The sequence below is a fragment of the Perognathus longimembris genome, chromosome 4, assembly GCF_023159225.1.
Source record: "Perognathus longimembris pacificus isolate PPM17 chromosome 4, ASM2315922v1, whole genome shotgun sequence".
NCBI lineage: Eukaryota > Metazoa > Chordata > Mammalia > Rodentia > Heteromyidae > Perognathus > Perognathus longimembris.
The window spans coordinates 93,893,677-93,915,633 of NC_063164.1; the positions used below are offsets into that span (position 1 = coordinate 93,893,677).

General features: G+C 36.5%; 1 protein-coding gene across 6 annotated transcripts in view; it reads left to right on the forward strand.

Moving 5' to 3' along the window:
* Positions 1 to 21,957, forward strand: part of Map3k2 (mitogen-activated protein kinase kinase kinase 2) — an 81,835-nt gene that overhangs the window by 33,737 nt on the left and 26,141 nt on the right. For all 6 annotated transcript variants that reach the window (XM_048345703.1, XM_048345702.1, XM_048345698.1 and 3 more), the window contains 4 exons: positions 15,527 to 15,595; positions 17,124 to 17,242; positions 18,827 to 18,867; positions 19,162 to 19,261. In XM_048345703.1, coding sequence (XP_048201660.1) covers positions 15,589 to 15,595; positions 17,124 to 17,242; positions 18,827 to 18,867; positions 19,162 to 19,261 — 267 coding nt within the window. In that variant the 5' untranslated portion in view covers positions 15,527 to 15,588. The remainder of the gene's footprint in view (positions 1 to 15,526; positions 15,596 to 17,123; positions 17,243 to 18,826; positions 18,868 to 19,161; positions 19,262 to 21,957) is intronic.

The window sequence follows — 21,957 nt, forward strand, 5'->3', positions numbered from 1 at the left end:
GCTGGGTACACTATTCTTGGTTGGTAGTTATTTTTATTTAGGGTTTGGCATAACTTATTCCAGGCTCTCCTTGCTTTCATGGTTTCTGCTGAGAAGTCTGGGGTAATTCTGATTGATTTTCCTTTATATGTGATTGTTTTCTTCTCCCTAACAGCTTTAAGGATTCTTTCCTTGGACTCTATTGATCCTGTTTTGATCACAATGTGTCGTCGGTAGGATGTCCTATTCTGGTCTGGTCGGTTTGGGGTTCTAAATGCTTCTTGTATCTGTATAGGCCTATCCTTCTGGATATTTGGGAAGTTCTCGGCTAATATTCTGTTAAATAGGTTGCCTATTCCAATAACTTCCTTCTCCACGTTTTCCTCAACACCTGATATCCTTAAATTGGTTGTTCTGATTGTATCTTGAATCACCTGGAGAGATCGGTTTTGTCATTTGGATTGGTTTTGTATTGCTTTTTGATCTTTCTCCATAGATTCTAGGGAATCTTCAGCTTCTGAGATTCGATCCTCTGCTTCAGTTAGTTGGGACTGTAGGCTAGCTACTTGATTTCGAATCTCTTTTCCTTCAGACTGGTTTTTCCTGATGATTTCCATGTCCTTGCTATAATTATCTCTTAGGTCCTGCATGGACTTTTTTACTTCATTAACTTCATTAATTTGGTTTTGAGTGCTGTCTCTCAAATCTTTTAGCTGGGTAGTTATCTTTTCATTTGACTCTTGAAGTTCATTTATCTTTCTGTTTGTGGAGGCCATGAAATTCTCCATTAATTTTTGCTTTGCCTCCACACGCTGTAGAATAATTGACTGAAGAGATTCAAACTTTTCATTTATCATGTTTATCACTAAACTTTGTAGAGCATTTTGAGGGTTCTCTTCTATGTCTTTGACTGCTCTGCTTCCTGCTTGTTTTGAGTGGGAGATAATACTCCATTGTTTGCCATCTTTCTTGTGTTTCTTCTGCCCATTTGGATTGGGAATGCCAATCTACAAGCACCTGTGAGCACCGTTTAAGACCCAAAGCAGACCTTACCAAGCACTGTTGTGTAAATCTTAGAAGTTCACAATTATATATGGATACTTTTTATACCTGTGTTTAAAATTATATTTGGTGTTCCTAAAGAATACAGTTTCAATATAGCAACCAATCCTGAGCCCTGTATTCAGTAGTTACTTATTTACTGTTACAACCCTATGAGCAATTCTTGTTCTTATATTAAGTTCTTTTTTGACTGGCTTTCTCTATGAACCCCTTTGATTCACTCAGAATAAGCAGGGATACCCTCTATCCAGTAACCAGGAGTCAATGGAATCTGGAGGTCCTAGAAGTAAGTCAGGAGGGTAAGTTAGAGGTAGTAAAGAGAATAGAGTAAAATGTATGGGGGGAGGTGTGATGATTTTGGTTTAGTTTCAGTGACGTGGAAATGTGGTGGAGAGTAGAATCAGTAGAAAGAACAAGGTTAAAATGATAGACAATGGAGAGTTAGCAGTAAAGAGTGGAGGTGTTATTAATAGGAAAGTAATTTTTAAAGAAAGAGAATGCAAAGAGAGAAATAAAGAAACAATACTGGAAGACAGATGCAATAACAGAGAAAAATTATTTACAAGAAATAAAAGGGGGGAAAGGGAAATGGGGTGGGGGGAGGGGGGTATGAGGGATGAGGTAACAAACAGTACAAGTAATGTATCCAGTGCCTAATATATGAAACTGTAACCTCTCTGTACATCAGTTCGATAATAAAAATTTGAAAAAAAAAAGGAAAAAAGAGAAAAATCAGGAAAAACAAACAAACAAAAAAGAACTTGATAGAACCAACAGGCAAAAATGGAAAGCAAAAACAAACCAATGACGTTTCAGAAATGAAAATAAAAAAAGAAAAGAACGTTTAAAAAGCGTTTGAGAAAAAAAAATAAAAAGGAGTCTTCCTTGTTTGGGTGGGCTTTCTACAGTCTCTGGTTTCCTTGCAGTCTATTCTGCTGCTTGGCTGCTTTGACTTGCTTTCAGTTCACAGGGGGTGGATCTGCTCTGACCCTCTTCCCCTGTCAGTGAAATCCTGAGGCTCTGTGGTTCCCACAGCTTGCAGGTAAGACTTGGGCATCCTCTGTAGGTGGTGGACGTGAACAGTCTTGGGAACCGTGGCTCCTCCTGTCTGCTGTAGGGCCACTGCCTTTAATGCCTGGTTTTGAATAGCCCGTGGACTCAGCAGGACAGGGCGCCTCTGGTCTGGTTTACCCAGCTGAGAGTTGCTCGCCTGGGGGAGGTTCCTCCCTCCTGGGTGGGGCGGCCTCGTTTTCTCTGCAATTTTGGCCCGTCTGTGCTCAGCCTGTGATCTGTCTGTACGCCGCCGTCGGGAGGGTTTCTCCCCGGTCTCCGTTGAGTGCTTTAGCTGAGGGGAGTGCAGGGCGCTGTGCCGGCGCCGGCGCTGGCACTGGCGTGGCGGCGGGATGCCACCCGGAGCTCAAATCTGTGTTTTCAGACCAGCAAAGTCAATTTTTCCTTCTTGGCCAGAATCCCTGTACTGTTATAACTTACTTTTGCTATCTTTCTAGGGGTAAAAGTTTCTGTGGGATGGGAAAACTGTGATTTCGGAGGGAGCTCAGCTAGGGCTCTGCTCTTCTCCGTCTTCCCGGAAGTCCCTCTCTAATGTTTCTTCCACATTTTCCTATAGTAGATTTAATTTCAAATCGTACTTGGAGGGCTTTGATCTACTTGGAGTTACTTTCTGTATGGGGTGAAAGGTCTGTTTCAGTCTCCTGCATGTGAATAACCAAGTTTCCCAACACTATTTGCAAAAAGACTTTTTTCTTCATTGTGGACTTTTACTCCATTATTGAAAATTAATTGGCTAAGATGTGTAGTTTTATTTGTGGATCTTTTATGCTGTTCCATTCGTCTTGACTTACAGATGAGAATGTTGTAAGTATTATTGTACTGTGTATTTTTTTCAATATGATATATACTTTGAATTTTAAAGGGTTGGAGGCATGCCTCAGTTGTTACAGCACTAGCCAATGAGCAAAAGTGTCAGGTGCCTAGTTTTAGTCTAGTCATGGATCTAAAAGAAAAAAGAATTTTAAGCATTCTTTCTTTTCTTTGGATAAAATCTATACTAGTACATGTATCAGTATTATTGAAAATGACCTTACCAAACATCTGATCTACTTGAATTAACTAGCTGACGGGCAATGAGATATAACATGACTAGAATAACTAATAAGGAAGAGGTAGAACTCTTACATTACTGCTAGTATTGAATTGATACACTCAACTTTGGAAAATGACATATTGGCTGTTTCTTAGAGAAATAGTAGTTTCTTCCATGTATATTACAGAAATAGTGCTTATGTTCCTAAAGATTTGTTTAAGGAGAATCATACAATCTTATTTGTAATAGAGGAAACTGGGCCAGGTGTGGTAGCAAATATTTGTAATCTCAGCTACTCATTATGAAGTATAGGTGGACTGTGGGCTTGAGGCAAAGTTAGTAAGAGTCTGTCTCAAAAACAATATGCAAGACTAGGTACATGGCCAAAGTGATAGAGTACTTGCCTAGCATGGCCTGTGTGAGGCCTTGAGTTCAAGCTCTCATACTAGTGCAACTAAAAAAAAATGAATGAATTATCCCAGTTGGATACAGCATTCATTTTTACCTGGAGCAGAATTTGTAAATAAGTTATGTTAACACAATGACTTATCATTAGTGAAGATTAACAAAATATTGATACAGATGACACAGAAAGTTTTGCAACCTATTTCGAATGACAAAAATCTAAAATTGTTTTTGAATGCGAAATTTGAGAGCAGTCCAATCTAGCCTATGGTAGTAAATGTCAAAGTAGTATGAAAATGTCAAAATGAAATCCATTATTTTATACAGTTGATATATGTTAATTAAAATGTTTTAAAAATACTCAGATACTATGTTGAAATTGAACTATACAACTTGAAGGGGAGGGCTTGAGAGGAAAAAAATTGGGAGAAAACGAGGGAAGAGGTAACACAGTTCAAAAAGAAATACACTCATTACCTGGCCTATGTAATTGTAACCCTTCTGTATATCACTCTTACATTAAATTTTTTTTTAAAGCAACTGAAATTGAAAAATTTTAGAAATAACAAGAATGAAAACACTACCAAAAATGTTTTAAAAAGGTATGAGTAGGACAGGGGTATGCTCAAGTTGCATTCAATCCTCCACTCCGCTGCAAAAACAAAACACCAAAGACAAAATAAAAAGTAGCAGAAGAAGAAAAAGGGGGAAGGGATTGAAATAACAGTGAAAGAGTGACGTGAAGGGCTGGGAATATGGCTTAGTGGTAGAGTGCTTGCCTTGCATGCATGAAACCCTGGGTTCGATTCCTTAGCACCACATAAACAGAAAAAGCCAGAAGTGGTGCTGTGGCTCAAGTGGTAGAGTGTTAGCCTTCAGCAAAAAGAAGCCAGGGACAGTGCTCAGGCCCTAAGTCCAAGCCCCAAGACTGGCAAAACAACAACAACAAAACAAATGACTTGACTGGGAAGGGCATAAAAGATCCCTCTTGGATGAAAGGAACATCAAAATACATTTGATCTATTTGGTTGTTAATATGGGTGAATGCATATTTTGTGTACTAACAATATACCAAATGGTAGTGAAAAATCTTAAGTGGTGAGTTACAGAAAAGGTCCTGTCATTTTTCTCTGTGCACAGGTACTTTGTAATTCAATCAAGAATAAAATTATAAATAAAGGAAAGCAGATTTGAGTTAATCAGAAAATTGATTTTTTAGTAGTCAAAAGCTTGTTTAGCTTTGGAATATACTCTTATTCTAGTCTTGAGATGTGATAAAATCTTGAACAGCATTCAAGAGCTGTTCAGTGAAGATACACAGATTTATGGGAACAGGACAATGAAACTAATAGAATTTTTTTTAAGAAGTGGGGAAGGAGAGGACTGAATTTAATCAGTACACATTATATGCATTATGAAAATGTCACAGTGATAATCCCTTTTGTTAATGTATGCTACTTTTTCTTCTGGTCCTGGGGCTTGAACTGAGAGCCTAGGCACTGTCCCTGAGCCTCTTTGTGTTCAACTCTACCACTTGAGCCATAGCACCTCTTCTGGCTTTTTTGATTTGTTTATTTTAGGTCAGAGTCTCATGTGGACTTTTCTGCCTGGGCTGGTTTGAACCACGATCCTTACATCTCAGCCTCCTGAATAACTAGAATTACAGGTATAAGTCACCAGCACCAGGCTATGTATGCTACTTTAAAAAAAAAGTTACATTAGGATCAGTCATGTAATTCAGTGGTAGAGCACCTGCCTCTTCTATTTGAGGTCCTGGATTCAGTCCCCCTGCATAACAAGGGAAAAAAAAAAGGGCTCTGGGCATAGTGTTTATGAACCTTTTTCTCAGAAGGGTAGAAAAATGAGTGTTCAGGTTCAGAGGTTTCCCTGTGCACATGGGTATATTTATGTTTGTATTGGCTAAATGCAGGCCTAGGTTGTAACTTTCAAGAATAAATTAGAAGCAGAATGTCCATGGGTCACACCTGTAATCCTAGCTACTCAGGAACCTGAGATCTGAGGATCAAAGTTCAAAGCCAGCCAGGAGAGTCCATGGGGTTCTTTTCCATTAACCATAAGGAAGTAGACCTATGGCTCAAGTGGCAGAATGCTAGCCTTGAGCACTAAAGTTCAGAGACAGCACGTAGGCCCTGAATTCAAGCTCTGGGACCACCACCACCACCACCACCACCACCAACAGCAACAGAAAAAAAATGAGAAAAGGAAAGAAAAAGAATAAAATTAGAGCCAAAATGTATGTATGCTCTTAGGAGAGGGTAATGCTGACAAAATAACTACTGAGTAGGTCAGGCAGTGATTTGATTAGATTATATCAATCTGATCAATCTAGATTATATAGATTACTTACATGTGTGTAGTAACTGTAATGCAGTTTTAAGAAGTGAAAATAATCTGTTCTTTGGGATAAGACCTTTCAGTTACAGATGTAATACATATGGCAAACTTTTTACCTTAGTCATCTTAAATTGAAATTGACTCAGTTTTGTAATCTTTTTCAGTTTTGCCCATTTTGATCTTAGAATATTGGTTAAATAAACTGTAGTTGTGTAATAGAAATGGCAGTCTTGAGCCATTCCCATTTGGTCTATATTTAACTATTTTTGGGAGGAGATTTCTGTACTTTTTTCTAAAAGGAGTATTACTGATCTATGCAGTAGGTAACTTTTAGTTGAGGACTTCTGAGGTTAGTCAAATTTTGTCTTAAACATTTTAATTTAGGGACTGGGATGTAGCTCGGTGGCAAAGTGCTTGCCTAGCAAGTGCAACATCCTGGTTTTGATCTCCATTACTAAAAAAGAAAAGACAAAAAAATATTTAATTTAGGTATTCACTACTTACTGTGCAGTTCCTCTACATTTATTCCATGCCCCCTCCTCCCAGCCCTTTTTCAAGTTTAGTTATTTCTTAGGATTCCCTAGTTTTGCCAGGGCACACTTAGGACCACAGTCTTCCTACCTATGCTTCCCCACCTTACTGGGATCACGAGCATATCCCCCCTCCCTACTTGTTGCTTAAGATGAGTTGCTAAAGTTGTAGTTGGGCTGTCCTTGAACCAAGATCTTCCTTATCTCTGTCTCCTGAGTAGCTGGGTTTATATAGCTGTGTATCACTGTGTTGAAAAATTCAGTTGAGATTTTGAAATTTTAAGTTGAAAATATGTTAAGTGAAACCTCAATTGACTCTAGCTTTGTCTATGTTATATGTATGGTAGGAAGATTTTCTATGCTAGCTATTTCCCCAAAAGGTAAATCAGATGTGGTATTGTGGAAAGTTTATCTACCAAGAAGTAAGAAGTGACTCTTCACCTGTTCAGCTTTGTGGTGTTGGAATAAGTTATATTTTTTCCCATTTGACCTTTAAACATTTCTTGGGAGATCAAGTGCTTAGACTACATCTTTGTTCTCAATAAAAGTTTGGTCCTATACTTGCCTTAACTAATCTTAAAAATAGGGTGTGATGGGCTGGGGATATGGCCTAGTGGCAAGAGTGCTTGCCTCCTATACATGAGGCCCTGGGTTCAATTCCCCAGCACCACATATACAGAAAATGGCCAGAAGGGGCGCTGTGGCTCAGTGGCAGAGTGTTAGCCTTGAGCAAAAAGAAGCCAGGGACAGTGCTCAGCCCCTGAGCCCAGGTCCCAGGACTGCCCCCCCCCCCCCAAAAAAAATAGGATGTGAAGTTAGCGCTGTAGTATAATGCCTGCTTAACAAGTATAGAGCCCTGGGTTAAATTCATAATGCTTTCCCCTCCTTCCAAAAGATGCAGAATAAAAAGGCTTAAAATGCTAACTAGATATGGTGGTGCACTCCTGTAATCCTATCAATCCTGAGGCAGATAGCCTGGAATATATAATGAGCTTGAAGCTAATCTGGGCTACATGGTCAGACTTCATCACAAAAACACCGCCAAAGAAGTCCTAAAAATTTACTGAGATAACATTGTGGTTACTTCTAGAAAAAGTATTTGGTTAGGTGATGAAAGGAGTGTTTTCATGTTTTTGTCATATTTTATGTTTAATGTAAATATTTTATATTTTATTTTTTCTTGTTTTAGTTCTTATATTTATGTGTTATATGGCATTCAGAATAATGTTACAACTAAAAAGGAATTAAAGCCATATGTGGTAGCACATGTCTATAATCTCAGCACGTGGAGGCTGAGAATAGGGTACAAACAACCAAGTCAAGCTGTTGTAATGTTGAGTTTTTATCAAATTATATGTCTGCCATTTTGTTGTAGAGTTACTACAGAGGTAGGTAAGTTACTGTATAGGTAGATAAGTGATTGCAAGGTGGTAGTATTAAAGAACAAAAGCTTTTTTTGTTGTTGTTGGTTGTAGGGCTTGAACTAAGGGCCTGGGCACTCAAGGCTAGCACTCTACCACTTGAGTCACAGTGCCACTTCCAGTTTTTGAGTAGTCTCATTTTCTGCCCCTGGCTGGTTTCAAACCCTGATCCTCAGATCTCAGCCTCCTGAGTAGCTAGGATTACAGGCTACCGTAGCCTGGCAACAAAAGCATTTCTGTAGACATTTGAATTTGTTGATAATATTTGAAAATGGGAAATTCTAACACCGAAACTTATATTTGGAGCTGTTTGAAAAGTCATCTTCTTTGATAATATTGAACCTGAATTTCTGTAGGTAGCTGTAGTGACTGACAGGTCCTTAGGCTGTTGCATCTTTAGATGAGCAAATGGTATACTTCCATTATTTTTTCTTGTGATAGTCCATTAATTTATAAAGAAATTTTTGAATGATAGGAAGTCCTAGATTGAAAAGCATTAATTTACAAAGAAATTTTTTGGATGATAGGAAGTCCTAGGTTGAAAAGCTGAGTATGGCTATGCCTCATATTGTTTAAACATCAATTGATGCACATTTTGATTTGCACATTTGACCTCTTAAAAACAATGTATTATGTATTATATCTATTATATATATTAAGTATATATACTATGTAGTATATAATGCTATATATGTATACATATACCATGTGAATACACTATATATACTAACATACTATATGTATTATATACTCTATTATATACATGTATATAGTTATATATACACTAATGTATATATTGTATAGTATAGTTTGTATAATGTATATATCATACTACATAGTATACAGTACATGGTATATAGTATATATGTATATAATATATGCATTATATATAACACATAGTACATACTGTTATATTCTGTATACTATTATAACATAACATACATTATATAGTATATATCATATGAATTCATATATGTATATTATGTACTTATATATTTATATGTTGTGTATCATATATTGTAGCACATTAGTTTTAAGGTTTTATTTATTTATTTATTTATTTATTTTTTTTGCCAGTCCTGGGGCTTGGTCTCAGGGCCTGAGCACTGTCCCTGGCTTCTTCTTGCTCAAGGCTAGCACTCTGGCACCTGAGCCACAGCGCCACTTCTGGCCATTTTCTGTATATGTGGTGCTGGGGAATCGAACCCAGGGCCTCATGTATACGAGGCAAGCACTCTTGCCACTAGGCCATATCCCCAGCCCCAGTTTTAAGGTTTTATGTGCTATGTTTAAATTTTTTTCAAGAGGTGTATGTGTACGAGTAGAAATAGTCGTTCTTTTTTTAAAAATGTAATTTTTTTTATTTTTTATCTTTTGCCAGTCCTAGGACTTGAACTCAGGGCCTGAGCTCTGTCCCTGAGCTTTTTTTGCTCAAGGCTAGCACTCCACCACTTGAGCCACAGCACCACTTTTGGATTTTTCTATATATGTGGTACTGAGGAATCGAACCCAGGGCTTCATGTATGTGAGGAAAGCACCAAAACACTAAGCCATATTTCTAGCCCCAAATAGTAGTTCTTATGGTTTTCATTTCATTACATTTTCACCACCACTTATCCTTGTCTCTTGTATTATATTTATCTTCCCAGGTATGAAATGTATCATTGTGGTTTTGACTTACATTTTCTTAATGATAGGTCAGGTTGAACTTCTTCTGCAGTACTTTTCATTTGTGTTATCTTTTTTTTTTTTGAGAACTGTGTTTGAAATCCTTTACTCATTTTTTTTTTATTGGGTTGTTTCATTGTTGCATTATAATTAGTTATCTGTTCTGGGAACTAGATTCTTTTTTCTTTAAATTTAATTTATTTATTAATTGAACACAATTTTTTTTGACAAGGTGTTGTGCAAAAAGGGTACAGTTACATAGTCGGGCAGTGTGTACATTTCTTGTGATATCTTATGCCCTGTTTTTCTTTCCCTTCTCTAGGTCAGGTAGACATATATACAATATACAATGTATCAAGAACATATACAGTAGCCACGTGGCCAAGTCCAAGAAAATTCGCCTAGGGCTTTAAATGTAATGTCAATATTAGACAATATGTCGACAGTAGTCTTATATGAACGTACATACATAGCTTTTGAGCTATTGTATTCCACTGGGAGGTCGATTTTTGACCTTTATATGTTTAGTAGTTGTTTGGCTTTAGTTACATATTGTTGGGTCACTGCCCCAATCCTGTGGGAAGCAGTTTTTGATTTCACAGACCTTGTCTCTACTGTCTCTCCGTCTCCCTTTCTTAACAGTCATATATCAGGGAGATCATGCCCCTTTGTTTTCTGTGTTCTAGGCTTGTCTCGCTCAACATTATTTGTTTGAGTTCTGACCATTTCCCTGCGAATAACAATATTTCACCATTCCTAATCGCTATGTAGTATTCCATTGTGTAAAGGTACCATATTTTTTGGATCCATTCATCTGTGAAGGGGCATCTGGGTTGTTTCCATATTTTGACTTGTTTCCATATTGTGACTTGTGCCATGATAAACATGGAAGTACAAATGTCTTTTTGATATCTTGGGACTTGCTGTTTAGGATAGATGCCTAGGAGTGGTATGGCTGGGTCAAAGGGTAGGTCTATATTGAGCTTTTTGAGAAACCTCCATACTGTTCTCCAAAGTGGTTGTACTAATTTGCACTCCCACCAACAGTGGAGAAGGGTTCCTCTTTCCCCGCACCCCCTCTAGCATTTGTTGTTGCCTGAGTTCAGAGTATAGGTCATTCTAACTGGGTGAGGTGGTATCTCAGGGTTGTTTTTATTTGCATTTCCTTTACTACCAGGGATGTTGAACATTTCCTCATGTTTCTTTGCCATTTTTATTTCTTCTCTTGTGAAGTCTCTCTTTAGCTCCTTTGCCCATTTCCTAATTGGTTTACTGGGATTGGAGGGGCTTAGTTTTTTGAGTTCTCTGTAGATGACAGATATTAGGCCTTTGTCTGTTACTGTGCTGGTAAAGATCCTTTCCCATATGGTTGGCTGTCTTTCTAGTTTGTTGGCTATGTCCTTAGCTGTGCAGAAACTTTTTAATTTGTAGTAGTCCCATTTGTTGAGTCTCTCCCCTATTTGTTGTGCCCCTGGGACTATATTCAGGAAGTTCCTTCCTGTGCCTATAAGTTCTAGTGTCTTTCCTACTCTGTCTTTCAGTAGTTTCAAGGATTCAGGTCTGATATTGAGGTCCTTGATCCATTTTGAGTTGATCTTGGTGCATGGTGATAGGCTTGGGTCTACTTTGAGTTTTCTGCATATGGCTGCCCAGTTCTCCCAGCACTAGTATTTGAAGAGGCTATGTTTATTCCATTATATGTCTTTAGCTCCTTTGTCGAATATCAGCTGACTGTAAGAGTGCGGTTTTATTTCTGGTTCTTCAATTCTAATCCATTGGTCTACCGATCTGTTTTTATACCAATACCAGGCTGTTTTTGTTATGATGGCCCTGTAGTAGAGCTTGAAGTCTTGGTATTGTGATACCTCCTGCACTTCTTTTTTTGCCTACAATTTGCTTTGTGGGAACTAGATTCTTACCAGCTGTATAATTTGTAAATGTTTTATCTTGTAAGGGTTGCCTCAGTTTGCCAAGTATCTTGACAGTGTTGTTCGATGCTTTATTTTACATTTTTGTATTTATGTTTTTGTATTTATGTTTTCTTCTATTGCACATTGTTATGGTGCCATATTTAAGAAATTCTGGGCTAGAAGCACAGCTCTGGTAGAGATCTAGTAGCAAGTGCAAAGCTCTTAAGTTCCATCTCAGAGTTGGCTAATGTCTAAGATATACATCTCTATTCCCTTATTGAATTGACAAACAAATTTAGGTCTTTGTTCTGTTTGAATTAATTGTTGTGTGTTATATATGTGAGATAGAGAACCAGCTTCATTCTTTAGCATGTGGATGTCTTGACACCTTTGTCATTTGATTGTGAATGTTTGGGTTTATTTTTGGCCTATTGAATTATTGGTCTTTATCCTTACACCAGATTGACGCCATTTTGATTACCATGATAGTAAGTTTTGAAGTTAGGAAGGGGAGTCCTTCAGGTTTCTTGTTTCCATGTTATTTTAGCAATTCAGTGCCTAATTGTAGTTCCTTATCAATTTGAGGACTACCCTTTCCATTTCTCTAAAGAGAAGCCATTGGAATTTTACTAGAGATGGTACTGACTCTGTAGGTCACTTGGATAATATTGCTATCTTAAAAATAACTTTCCATCTAGGCACTGGTGGCTAATGCCTGTAATCCTAACTACTCAGGAAGCTGATATGTGAGGATTTCAGTTTGAAGCCTGTCTCAGCAGGAATGATGGTCTCCTTTTTCCTATTAATCACCAGAAAACTGGAAGTGGCATTGTGGCTCAAAGTGGTAGAATGCTAGCTAACTTTGAGTGAAAAAGCTCAGCGACAGTGCCCAGGTCCTGAGTTCAAGTCCCATGACTGACAAAAAAAATGACTTTCCACCCATGAACGTAGAATATCTTTCTGTATATTTATGTCTCTTTTAATTTTCTTCAACCATGTTTTGCAGTGCTCAGGGCACATATTAGTTACTTAAATATATTCCTAAATACTTAATATCTCTGTTCTTATGGTATATGATATTGATTTCTTAATTTCATTTCCAGAATGTTTATTGTAAATGTATAGAATACAACTGATTCAGAATAAATAATACCCAAAATGGGGGATGAGTGAGTGATGGAAGAAATGACTGTGATCAAGATGCACCGGACACAGAAATGGATGCAACTTCCTTGTATAAACACTTGAAGATTAAAAAATAAAAACAAAACAAGAAGAGAAATACAACTAAATACTGATGTTGATCTGTAATTTCCCTGAATTTGCATATTAGTATTAGTAGTATTAAAATGAATTTCATAGATTTTTCTCTATACAGTATTGTATCATTTGCAAATAGGTAGAGTTTTCCTTTTTTTTTTTTTTTACTCGTATTCAGTACATATTTATTACATACACATAGTTAAGCAAGACAGACTTGTACTGCCAATTCTGATCTTGGAGGGAGTAAATCTATCTAGTACTTCACCATTAAGTATGGTGTTAGTTATTGATTTGTCATTGATGATACTGATTAACTTGAAGATATTCCCTTCTATTTGTTATGATTTTACTGTTAAAGGAGTTCTGTAATTTTCTATTGAGACACATCATTTTTGTTGTTGTTTTGTTTTGTTTTCTGTTAATGTGGTTTGTTAAATTGATTTTGTGGTGTGTTTGTTACTAGGGTTATAACCCAGGGCCTCATGTTTGTTGGGCAGGCATTTTACCACTTGACTCACATCCCCAGCTGCTTTTTCCTTTAGTTTGATTTTCAAACAGCTTCATGATTTTGTTCTGACTGGTGTCAGACTGTAATCCTCCTGCTTCTGTCCCTCAAGTAGCCAGGATTGCAGGCCCAGTCCTCTTACATGTTTCCTTAAAACAGATATTTATAGTTGTAAATCTCATCTCTACTTTACATGTATCCAAGTAAACTTCAGTTTGTTTTCATTTTTATTTATCTCAAAGTATTTTCTGATTTCCCTATGACTTCTTTTGACACCACATAGTATTTTTGACTATGTGGTTTAGCTTTACATATGTGTGAATTCTCCAGTTTTCCTATTGTTACTGCTCAGTGCAATGAAACTGTAACTGTTATCAGCTAACTGATAACAGAATGAACACAGTGCAGGTGATTTTAGCCCATTAAGATTTTATTGTCTAGCATGTGATCTGTCCAGAAAATTTTCTACATGTATTGTGGAAAATGTGTGTTCTGCTCTTTGGGGGCTGGATGTTCTATAAAAATGGTCATTAAGTGTAGTAACTCTTATTCATTTATTTTTGAGGCATTCTCCCTGTATAGCTCAGGTTGACTTTGAACTCAGTATATAGCTGGAAGCTCACCTTGAACTTTGCAGTCCTTCTGCTTCAGCTTCTTAAGTATTGGGATTATAGCACCATACTTGGCTCCACACCTGGCTCAAATCTAATGGTTTATCATGTCCAAATCTTTGTTTTGCTCACTGGTTTTCTGTCTTAATTATTTTATCCATTTTTGAAGATAGGACATTGAAATCTACAACGTAATTCCTTCTTAAGTTCTATCTTTTATGTTTCATGTGTTTTGAGACTGTTATTTTGGTGTTTATATGTTGATAGTAGTTATGTATTGTTGATAACTACCATTTTTTCATGATACAATGCCTATTGTCACTAATAACTTTTAATTATAACCTATTGCATGTCATATTAGCCAGTCTGTTTGTCTTTTTTTTATTAATAATTACTTATTTATTGTCAAAGTGATATACAGAGGGGTTACAGTTACATGCGTTAGGCCATGGGTACATTTCTTGTACTGTTTGTTACCTCCTTGCTTGTCTTTTATTTTATTTTTTTGCAACTGTTGGCATGTTTGCATCAGTGCATCTTTTTCCTTCCTTTGAATCTAAAAAATGTGTCTGTTTGGATAGCAGATAGTTGGATCATATTGTAGTTAATCTGTTGTCCTATTCTCTTGTCTTTTAATTGGTTTGCTTATCCCATTTATATCTAATGCAATTACCCATAAGGTGAATTTACATCTGTATTTTCAATGTATCCTATATGCTATCTCTTGTTTCTGGGTTTCCTGCATTACTACCTATTGTGCTAATTAGACATTTGCTAGTATATTATTTTCATTTTCTTGCCATCTTTGCATCTTCGTTGTATTTTTGTCTTACACAGCCCCCCCACCCCTGCCCGCCCGCCCCCTGCTTGAACTCTGGGTCTGGGTGCTGTCCCCTGAGCTCCTTGCTCCTTTTGCTCAAGGCCACTATTACTTCAGCCACAGCCACTTCCAGCTTTTTCTGTGATTACTTGGAGATAGGAGTCTCAGAACTTTACTGCCTGGGCTGGGTTCAAACTGCAATCCTCAGATCTCAGCTTCCTGCGTAGTTAGGATTAGAGGCAGGAGCTATCTGCACCTGACTTGTTTGTTATTTGTTTTAATTTATTTTTTATTCATTGACTGGCCTGAATAGTACAATTATTAACTTTTAAACTCATAAACAGTGTGGTTTGGGTTAATACTAACAGTATACAAACACTAATAATTTCTGTAACAGTAGTAGTACAATTATCTTTTGTACTATTAAATAAATTGTTATTACATATTGACTGCCCAGCAACAGTTAAAATGATTTTATGCTGTATTTTTTAAACCAGTGTGTTAAGTTGCTGTTTCTACTTACATAGAAAAGAAGTAACACAACAGGCTAGATAGAGTGCTTATTCTAGACTGCTTACAAAATTAGCCTTTGAGTGGTACTTGAGAACTCAGTTTTAAGAGGGTTCTGACCTCTCTGACTGTTGACTGATAATGGCTTTATTGTGCCTAAGATGTTTTTATGAACACTGATTCATGCAGAACACCTGCTTTTCTTCTGTGAGTATGGAAGTTTGGCTTGTTAAGTGAAAGACTTTACATGCTCACCTTCTCCCCCCAAATGCTGAAGTGTTTATGGTATACACATCTCTCATTAGTACTATGTATATTCATTTTTATTTTTGTGTCTGTCTCTTCTGGTTCTTATTATTGTATTTGTCTTTTTATCTTCCAAGACAATAAAGAATGCTGATGGGAGAACAATTATTCTAATTTCCAAATTGTCAAGCTGGTTGCCATGATGGGTGAGTTCAAATTAAAAGCACTTTCCAGTAATAATTAAAGGATAGGATAAGGGAGGAAATTTTATTATGTGCTATGGTAAACCGTTTCATGAAGAATCTTTGTGATATAGTAAATTTATGTAATATTTATATTTATTAAATAGATTTTCAGTTAAAGCACTTTTAATGTGAATTGTTAGTTTTTGAAATGAGCGTGTTCTTCAGGACACAATAGTGGATATTCAGAACAACAGATGTACTGTGAGGGCCTGGGAACATGGCCTAGTGGCAAGAGTGCTTGATTTAGATACATGAAGCCCTGGGTTCGATTCCTTAGCACCACATATATAGAAAGTGGCCAGAGGTGGCACTGTGACTCAAGTGGCAGAGTGCCATCCTTAAGCAAACAGATGTACTGTGATTTGCTTAGCACCTGATGGCCAGAAAAATATTTTATAACTGAGTTATACAACATGTCATTGATGATTAGAGACAATATGATTGACAACGCTTAGGAAAATCTTGTGGCATTACACATTAAACTTAAAGGGAGATATTGACATATAGAAATGAACTGGTATCCTCATTGTATATCTTAGTTTGCCACTTATTTTGTCACCTGCCACCTTTTCTCCTTAGTGTTGAGGATTTCATCCTGTGAAAGGGATTTGATAGGGAAACAACTAAATAGAAATGGAGCTATGGCTTATTTTATTCTAATTTGGGAAAAGTGGACTGAATAAACTACTAAGTAGTTAAACATAGATTGGTTCTAATCCTTTGGCTTACATTTATTTGCCGGAATTTATCTTTGTTACAATTTCTTTACTACTCACTTAAGGAAAAAAATGCATTTATAGCCATACACTTGACACCGTGGACTAAAGAGCTTAACTTTACTTTTGTTCTTTAGTGTATTGGCTAACATACTTTTAGTATATAAGTATGCTTGGTAAAATACTTAAGTTATTTATTATGCTATTTTTAGTCCATATTTTCCAGTCTACAGAGGTTACACCTCCACTTCGGAATTGGACGTGTTTACTGAACTCCTGTGCACTTCTCATTTTTATTGCTTTTACTTGATGTCTGAGCTATATACTAATCAAATTGATTTTTAGTATTCTTCTCTAGTAATACTACTTTATAGTAAGCAACAAAGCACAAAACATTCATTGCTTAGAAATGTATAGAAAGCTGGTTGCTAGTGGCTTATGCCTGTAATCCTAGCTGAGATCTGAGGATCATGTTTCAAAGCCATTATAAATTTTATTTGGTGGGGCTGGGAATATGACCTAGTGGTAGAGTGCTTGCCTTGTCTACATGAAGCCCTGGGTTTGATTCCTCAGCACCACATATATAGAAAAAGCCAGAAGTGGTGCTGTGGCTCAAGTGGTAGAGTGCTAGCCTTGAGCAAAAAGAAGCCAGGGATAGTGCTCAGGCCCTGAGTTCAAGCCCCAGGACTGGAAAAAAAAATACAAATGGTATATATGATAAGTATAGGTTGAATTTATGGTTCTGTGTATGTGGTTTTTTAAAAAATATCTAGATGATCAGCAAGCATTGAACTCAATCATGCAAGATCTGGCTGTCCTTCATAAGGCCAGTCGACCAGCATTATCCTTACAGGAAAGTAGAAAAGCAAAATCTTCATCACCAAAAAATCAGGTATATGTTTTAAGACTATTTTAACAAGTATATGTTGTTGTTCTATGAATTATTTTTGTTTAAATAACCTGATAGTACAGATTTTTTAATGTGCTTATTAGATTTTGTAGTTTTGAATCAAATGAAAGTTTATACATTTTTCTGCAACAAGGTACATTTTTTAAAATGTTAGAATTTTATTGAATACACCAACTTCACTAATGCTGTTACTTTCTTCATTTAAGTATTTAAGCGATTTGCTTTCTTTTCCTTTTCTAAATGAGTCTGTTCTGGATATTTATAAATGATTTTAGTTTCCACAGTTCAGTTACCCATGGCTGCCTAAGGTCTGAAAATAACAAATAAAAAATTCTAGAAATGAACAATTTATAAATTTTACATTGCCTGCCATTCTGAGTACTGTGATAAAATTTCACACTATGCTGGTTTGTCCTGCTAGCTCATGAGTTATATCTCATCCATTGTAGATGCTGTCCATGTGTCCAAACTCCTGCACACCATTTTAGAAATTTAGTACCTATTTCAGATTAACATGATGCTGTAGTACTTGTGTTCATGGAATCCATAATAACACACGTAATAGTGGCCCCCAAAGCATAAGAGTATTGATGCTGGCAATTGGGTTATGCAAAAGATGAACTTTAAAGTGCTTTCTTTAAGAGAAAGTGTAGATATCTCTGTATCTTTTTTTTTTTTTTTTTTTGGCCAGTCCTGGGCCTTGGACTCAGGGCCTGAGCACTGTCCCTGGCTTCCTTTTGCTCAAGGCTAGCACTCTGCCACTTGAGCCACAGCGCCGCTTCTGGCCGTTTTTCTGTATATGTGGTGCTGGGGAATCGAACCTAGGGCCTCGTGTATCCGAGGCAGGCACTCTTGCCACTAGGCTATATCCCCAGCCCCGATATCTCTGTATCTTATCTGAGTATATTGGAAACTGTGTATACTGGTATTAGAACTAGGAAATTGAAAGGGAATACCAAAATCGAGAGACACAGGGTAAAAAAGACAAATAACTACAAAAGCAATACTTGCAAAACTGTTTGGTGTGAATGAACTGAACAATTCATGGGGGGGAAGAGAAAGGAGGAGGGGGGAGGGGGAAATGAGGGACAAGGTAACAGACAGTACAAGAAATGTATCCAATGCCTAACGTATGAAACTGTAACCTCTCTGTACATCAGTTTGATAATAAAAATTAAAAAAATAAATAAAAAAAGAGAAGGTGTAGAAAAATTTGAAGTTAATAGAAAGGGAAATAAAGATAATTCTGATCTTGGAACATTCCCTCCTCAGAGGAAGACTACTGTGTAGTTTTCAGTAATCCATTATGGCAAGGTCAGCAAACATATAACACCTATGATATCCTCAAGGATAGATTTTGTGTTCTTTCCCATTGATCTTGATTTAGCAACATAATTCTCAACCTAGCTCTTTGGCAGACAATATAAATTGATTAAACCTGGCACTAAAAGTAAACCTCCCATTCTTTTCTGCTGTATATTAAATAAATGGATAAGGAAAAATAGTTTAGAATTTTTTTCTAAATCTCTGAATGCTTGTGTGACTGACTTGTCATTTCATTTACAGAATGATGTCCGAGTCAAATTTGAACATAGAGGAGAAAAAAGGTAAGCAATGAGACATTACCTATCCATTAAGTTATTTATTAGTATAATGTGCTTGTAATTAAATTACTGATAATACTATCCAGATTTGAATGAAGTTTCATGGCTTTTACAGAATGGAATGGTCCTTGGTGTAATGTGTGACATGTGGTTAGGCTTTAGACCAAAACCTGCCACATTTGAGGCTAACCATTAGAAATGGTTGATGTTTTTATTTTGCATGTGATAAGAGATGGATGTTGGTAGTATATTGTTTATGCCTAAAGACTAAACTATTTAAATATTCTGTCTATAAAGAATCCTTCAGTTTCCCAGACCAATTAAGCTAGAAGATCTGAGGTCTAAGGCTAAAATTGTATTTGGACAGTTTATGGATCTCCATTATACCAACAATGAGGTAAACATATTTTATCTTAGAGTGCTCCTTATTTTGACCAACTAGTGTGTTCATGTTTTAAGAATGATGTATTTTTATTTAGTGAGTAGTAAGAAGACATGTTGAATTAAATGAATAAAACATTACAGATAAATTTGTAAATAATACTTGGTTAAAAATGAATTTTTATATAAAATTTTGTATAAAATAATTTAGAAGATAGTACTCTGCAAATAATTGAATAAGAATTTATGCTGGGATGATTCTGTATATTACCTAAAAGTTGGCTGCTTGGATGTTTTGTTTTAACTCTAATTTATTGTTGAACTGCCTTTTCCTCTGATACTACACCTGATCAGTCAGTAGAGTTTTGATAATCATAAAGTATTAGGATAATGAATAAGGCAAGGGCAATAAGGATCCTCTTTTTAGTATTAAGAAGTAGCAGAGCTGGGCGCTGGTGGCTCAGGTCTGTAATCCTAGCTACTCAGGAGGCTGAGATCTGAGGTTTGTGGTTCAAAGCCAGCCCTGGAAAGAAAGTCTGTGAGACTATTATCTCCAATAAAAAAAAAAAAAACCCACCAGAAAATGGGAGTGGCACTGTGGTTCATAGTGGTGGAGCACTAGCCTGAGCTGAAGAGCTCAGGGACAGTGCCCAAGCCCAGAGTTCAAGCCCCACAGCAAACAAAAAGAAAAGAAGTAGCTGAAGTGGTTCTATGTATATTGAGACTTTAGTATGAAAAGCCAACCCTACAAAGAGTTTCAGAGAAAGAATACTGGAGAAGAGAGCATCTTGAGAGCAGCTCACACTGGAAAGGATGCGATGTGCAGGGGTAGGAAAGATGCCTGTGGACAGTGACACTCGTGAACAACATACAAAGATTTCACATTATAAGTGTGTGAAAGTGCCTTGCAAATTTTAAAGAGTTGTACAAAAAACATATTTGAAAATATTGGATTTTAATTAGACACTTTTTAGTGAAGATACTTGGATAGAGTTTTTTCTTTTATTAAGGCAGGATGTGAGATAGAAAAAACATTAGGGTAAAGTTTCCAGCTCTGAGTTCTATAGAATGTGTGATTTTTGTGAGCTAAAAGAATTTTGATTCATGTTACTGCATAGTAGTATTCAACCAAACCAAGACCTTAACCAATTCTGGTTCATGTTACTACATAGTATTCACCAAACCTGGACCTTCTATGGTGGTGGTACTAGGAAAATATTAAAAGAGTTGTTAGCTTTATATACTTGTGGGCAAGTGAAAACCTCACCTTACTGTTTGTTATTTTGTTCATGTAAATGATATAAATTACTATTTTCAAAATGAGCATAATACAAACATCTAATTTGTCAGAATTGAAAATCCAGGAAATTTAACCTGTGATTGATTAGGCTTGTTAATTTGGTTCCTTTTATATTGTGTGTGTGTGTGTGTGTGTGTGTGTGTGTGTGTGTGAGAGAGAGAGAGAGAGAGAGAGAGAGAGAGAGAGAGAGAGAGAGAGAGAGAGAGAGAGTGGGGGATGGATCTTGAAGTGTGTCTAAGCAAAGAATCCAAAGATCTTTTCTGTTTTGAATGAGTAAAGCACAAAAATTCTTTTATGAGCTGTTGTCCTATCTCAGTATGTAAACTCAGGAAGCTAATTCACTTTTTTTCAAATTTTAGCTCTGTTTAATGTGTTCTTACACTCAACTTTTAGTTTACTTTCCGAAAAATAATTAACATGAAATCAACTTAATGAAAAAAAGTCTGGGAGAAAGAGATTTCGTGAAAGAGGTTGAAATGAATTCACCATGTAAAAAAGTATTTAGTACAATGTAGATAATCTTGGACTGTCTTTCTCTCATTTTAGGTGATCCTAGGACTTGGGAGGGAATTAGAGATAGGAGCAAAATATATCATTGTGGTTCTAAATTGGTTCTGAAAGGAATTTAATTAAGCAGATCAGTGTATTTGGCCTGTTCTATGATACCCAATAGGTAGTATTTTTCTTTTATTAGAGAAAAAATTTCATAGGAAAAAGAACCTATTTACATCCATAGTAATATTCTAATATTCTAGTAAATATGCTAATATTCTAGTAAAATAAAATTTTGCTACAAACAAATCATGAGTAAATTTTAAGTACAGAGTAAAATGTGAGTCTAATGTATGATGAAAGTCATGCTAATTTTGGTTTATATTTGTGCTTAGCAGCCTTTCTTTAAAATTTTTTTTTCCTAATAAAGAAGTCTGCAGAGTTGCTGCACATCATAATACATGTTGAGTGCAGTTTGAGCTCTCACCTGGGGTGCTTACTAAACAAACATCAAAGGTCTGCTTTTCACTGTGCTCTGCCCAAGGTAGGGGTCCTTGTCCTCAAGGGAGTTGCACTGCAGAGGACCTGTGCTGAGTTGGTATTAAGTTGAAGTGGCTCATGTAGTATGCTCATTAGATATGGTTGGCAAGTGTGGAATATGTTCACTTGCTTTTTTACTCTGTCGGTCTATGGAATAGAATATATTTTGCTTTTATTGAAAGCTGAGAAATTGTAGATGTGTCTGTGAGTTTGTATGTGTGCATGTGAGTACTGAGGTTTAAACTTGGCCTCAAGTTTGTCAGAGAGGGATTTTTATCACTTGAGCTGCCCCAGGTTCTTTTTTAGTTTAATTATTTTTCAAATAAGGTGTCTATTTTTGTCCAGACCAGTCACTGCAGTCTCCTACCTTTGCTTTCTAC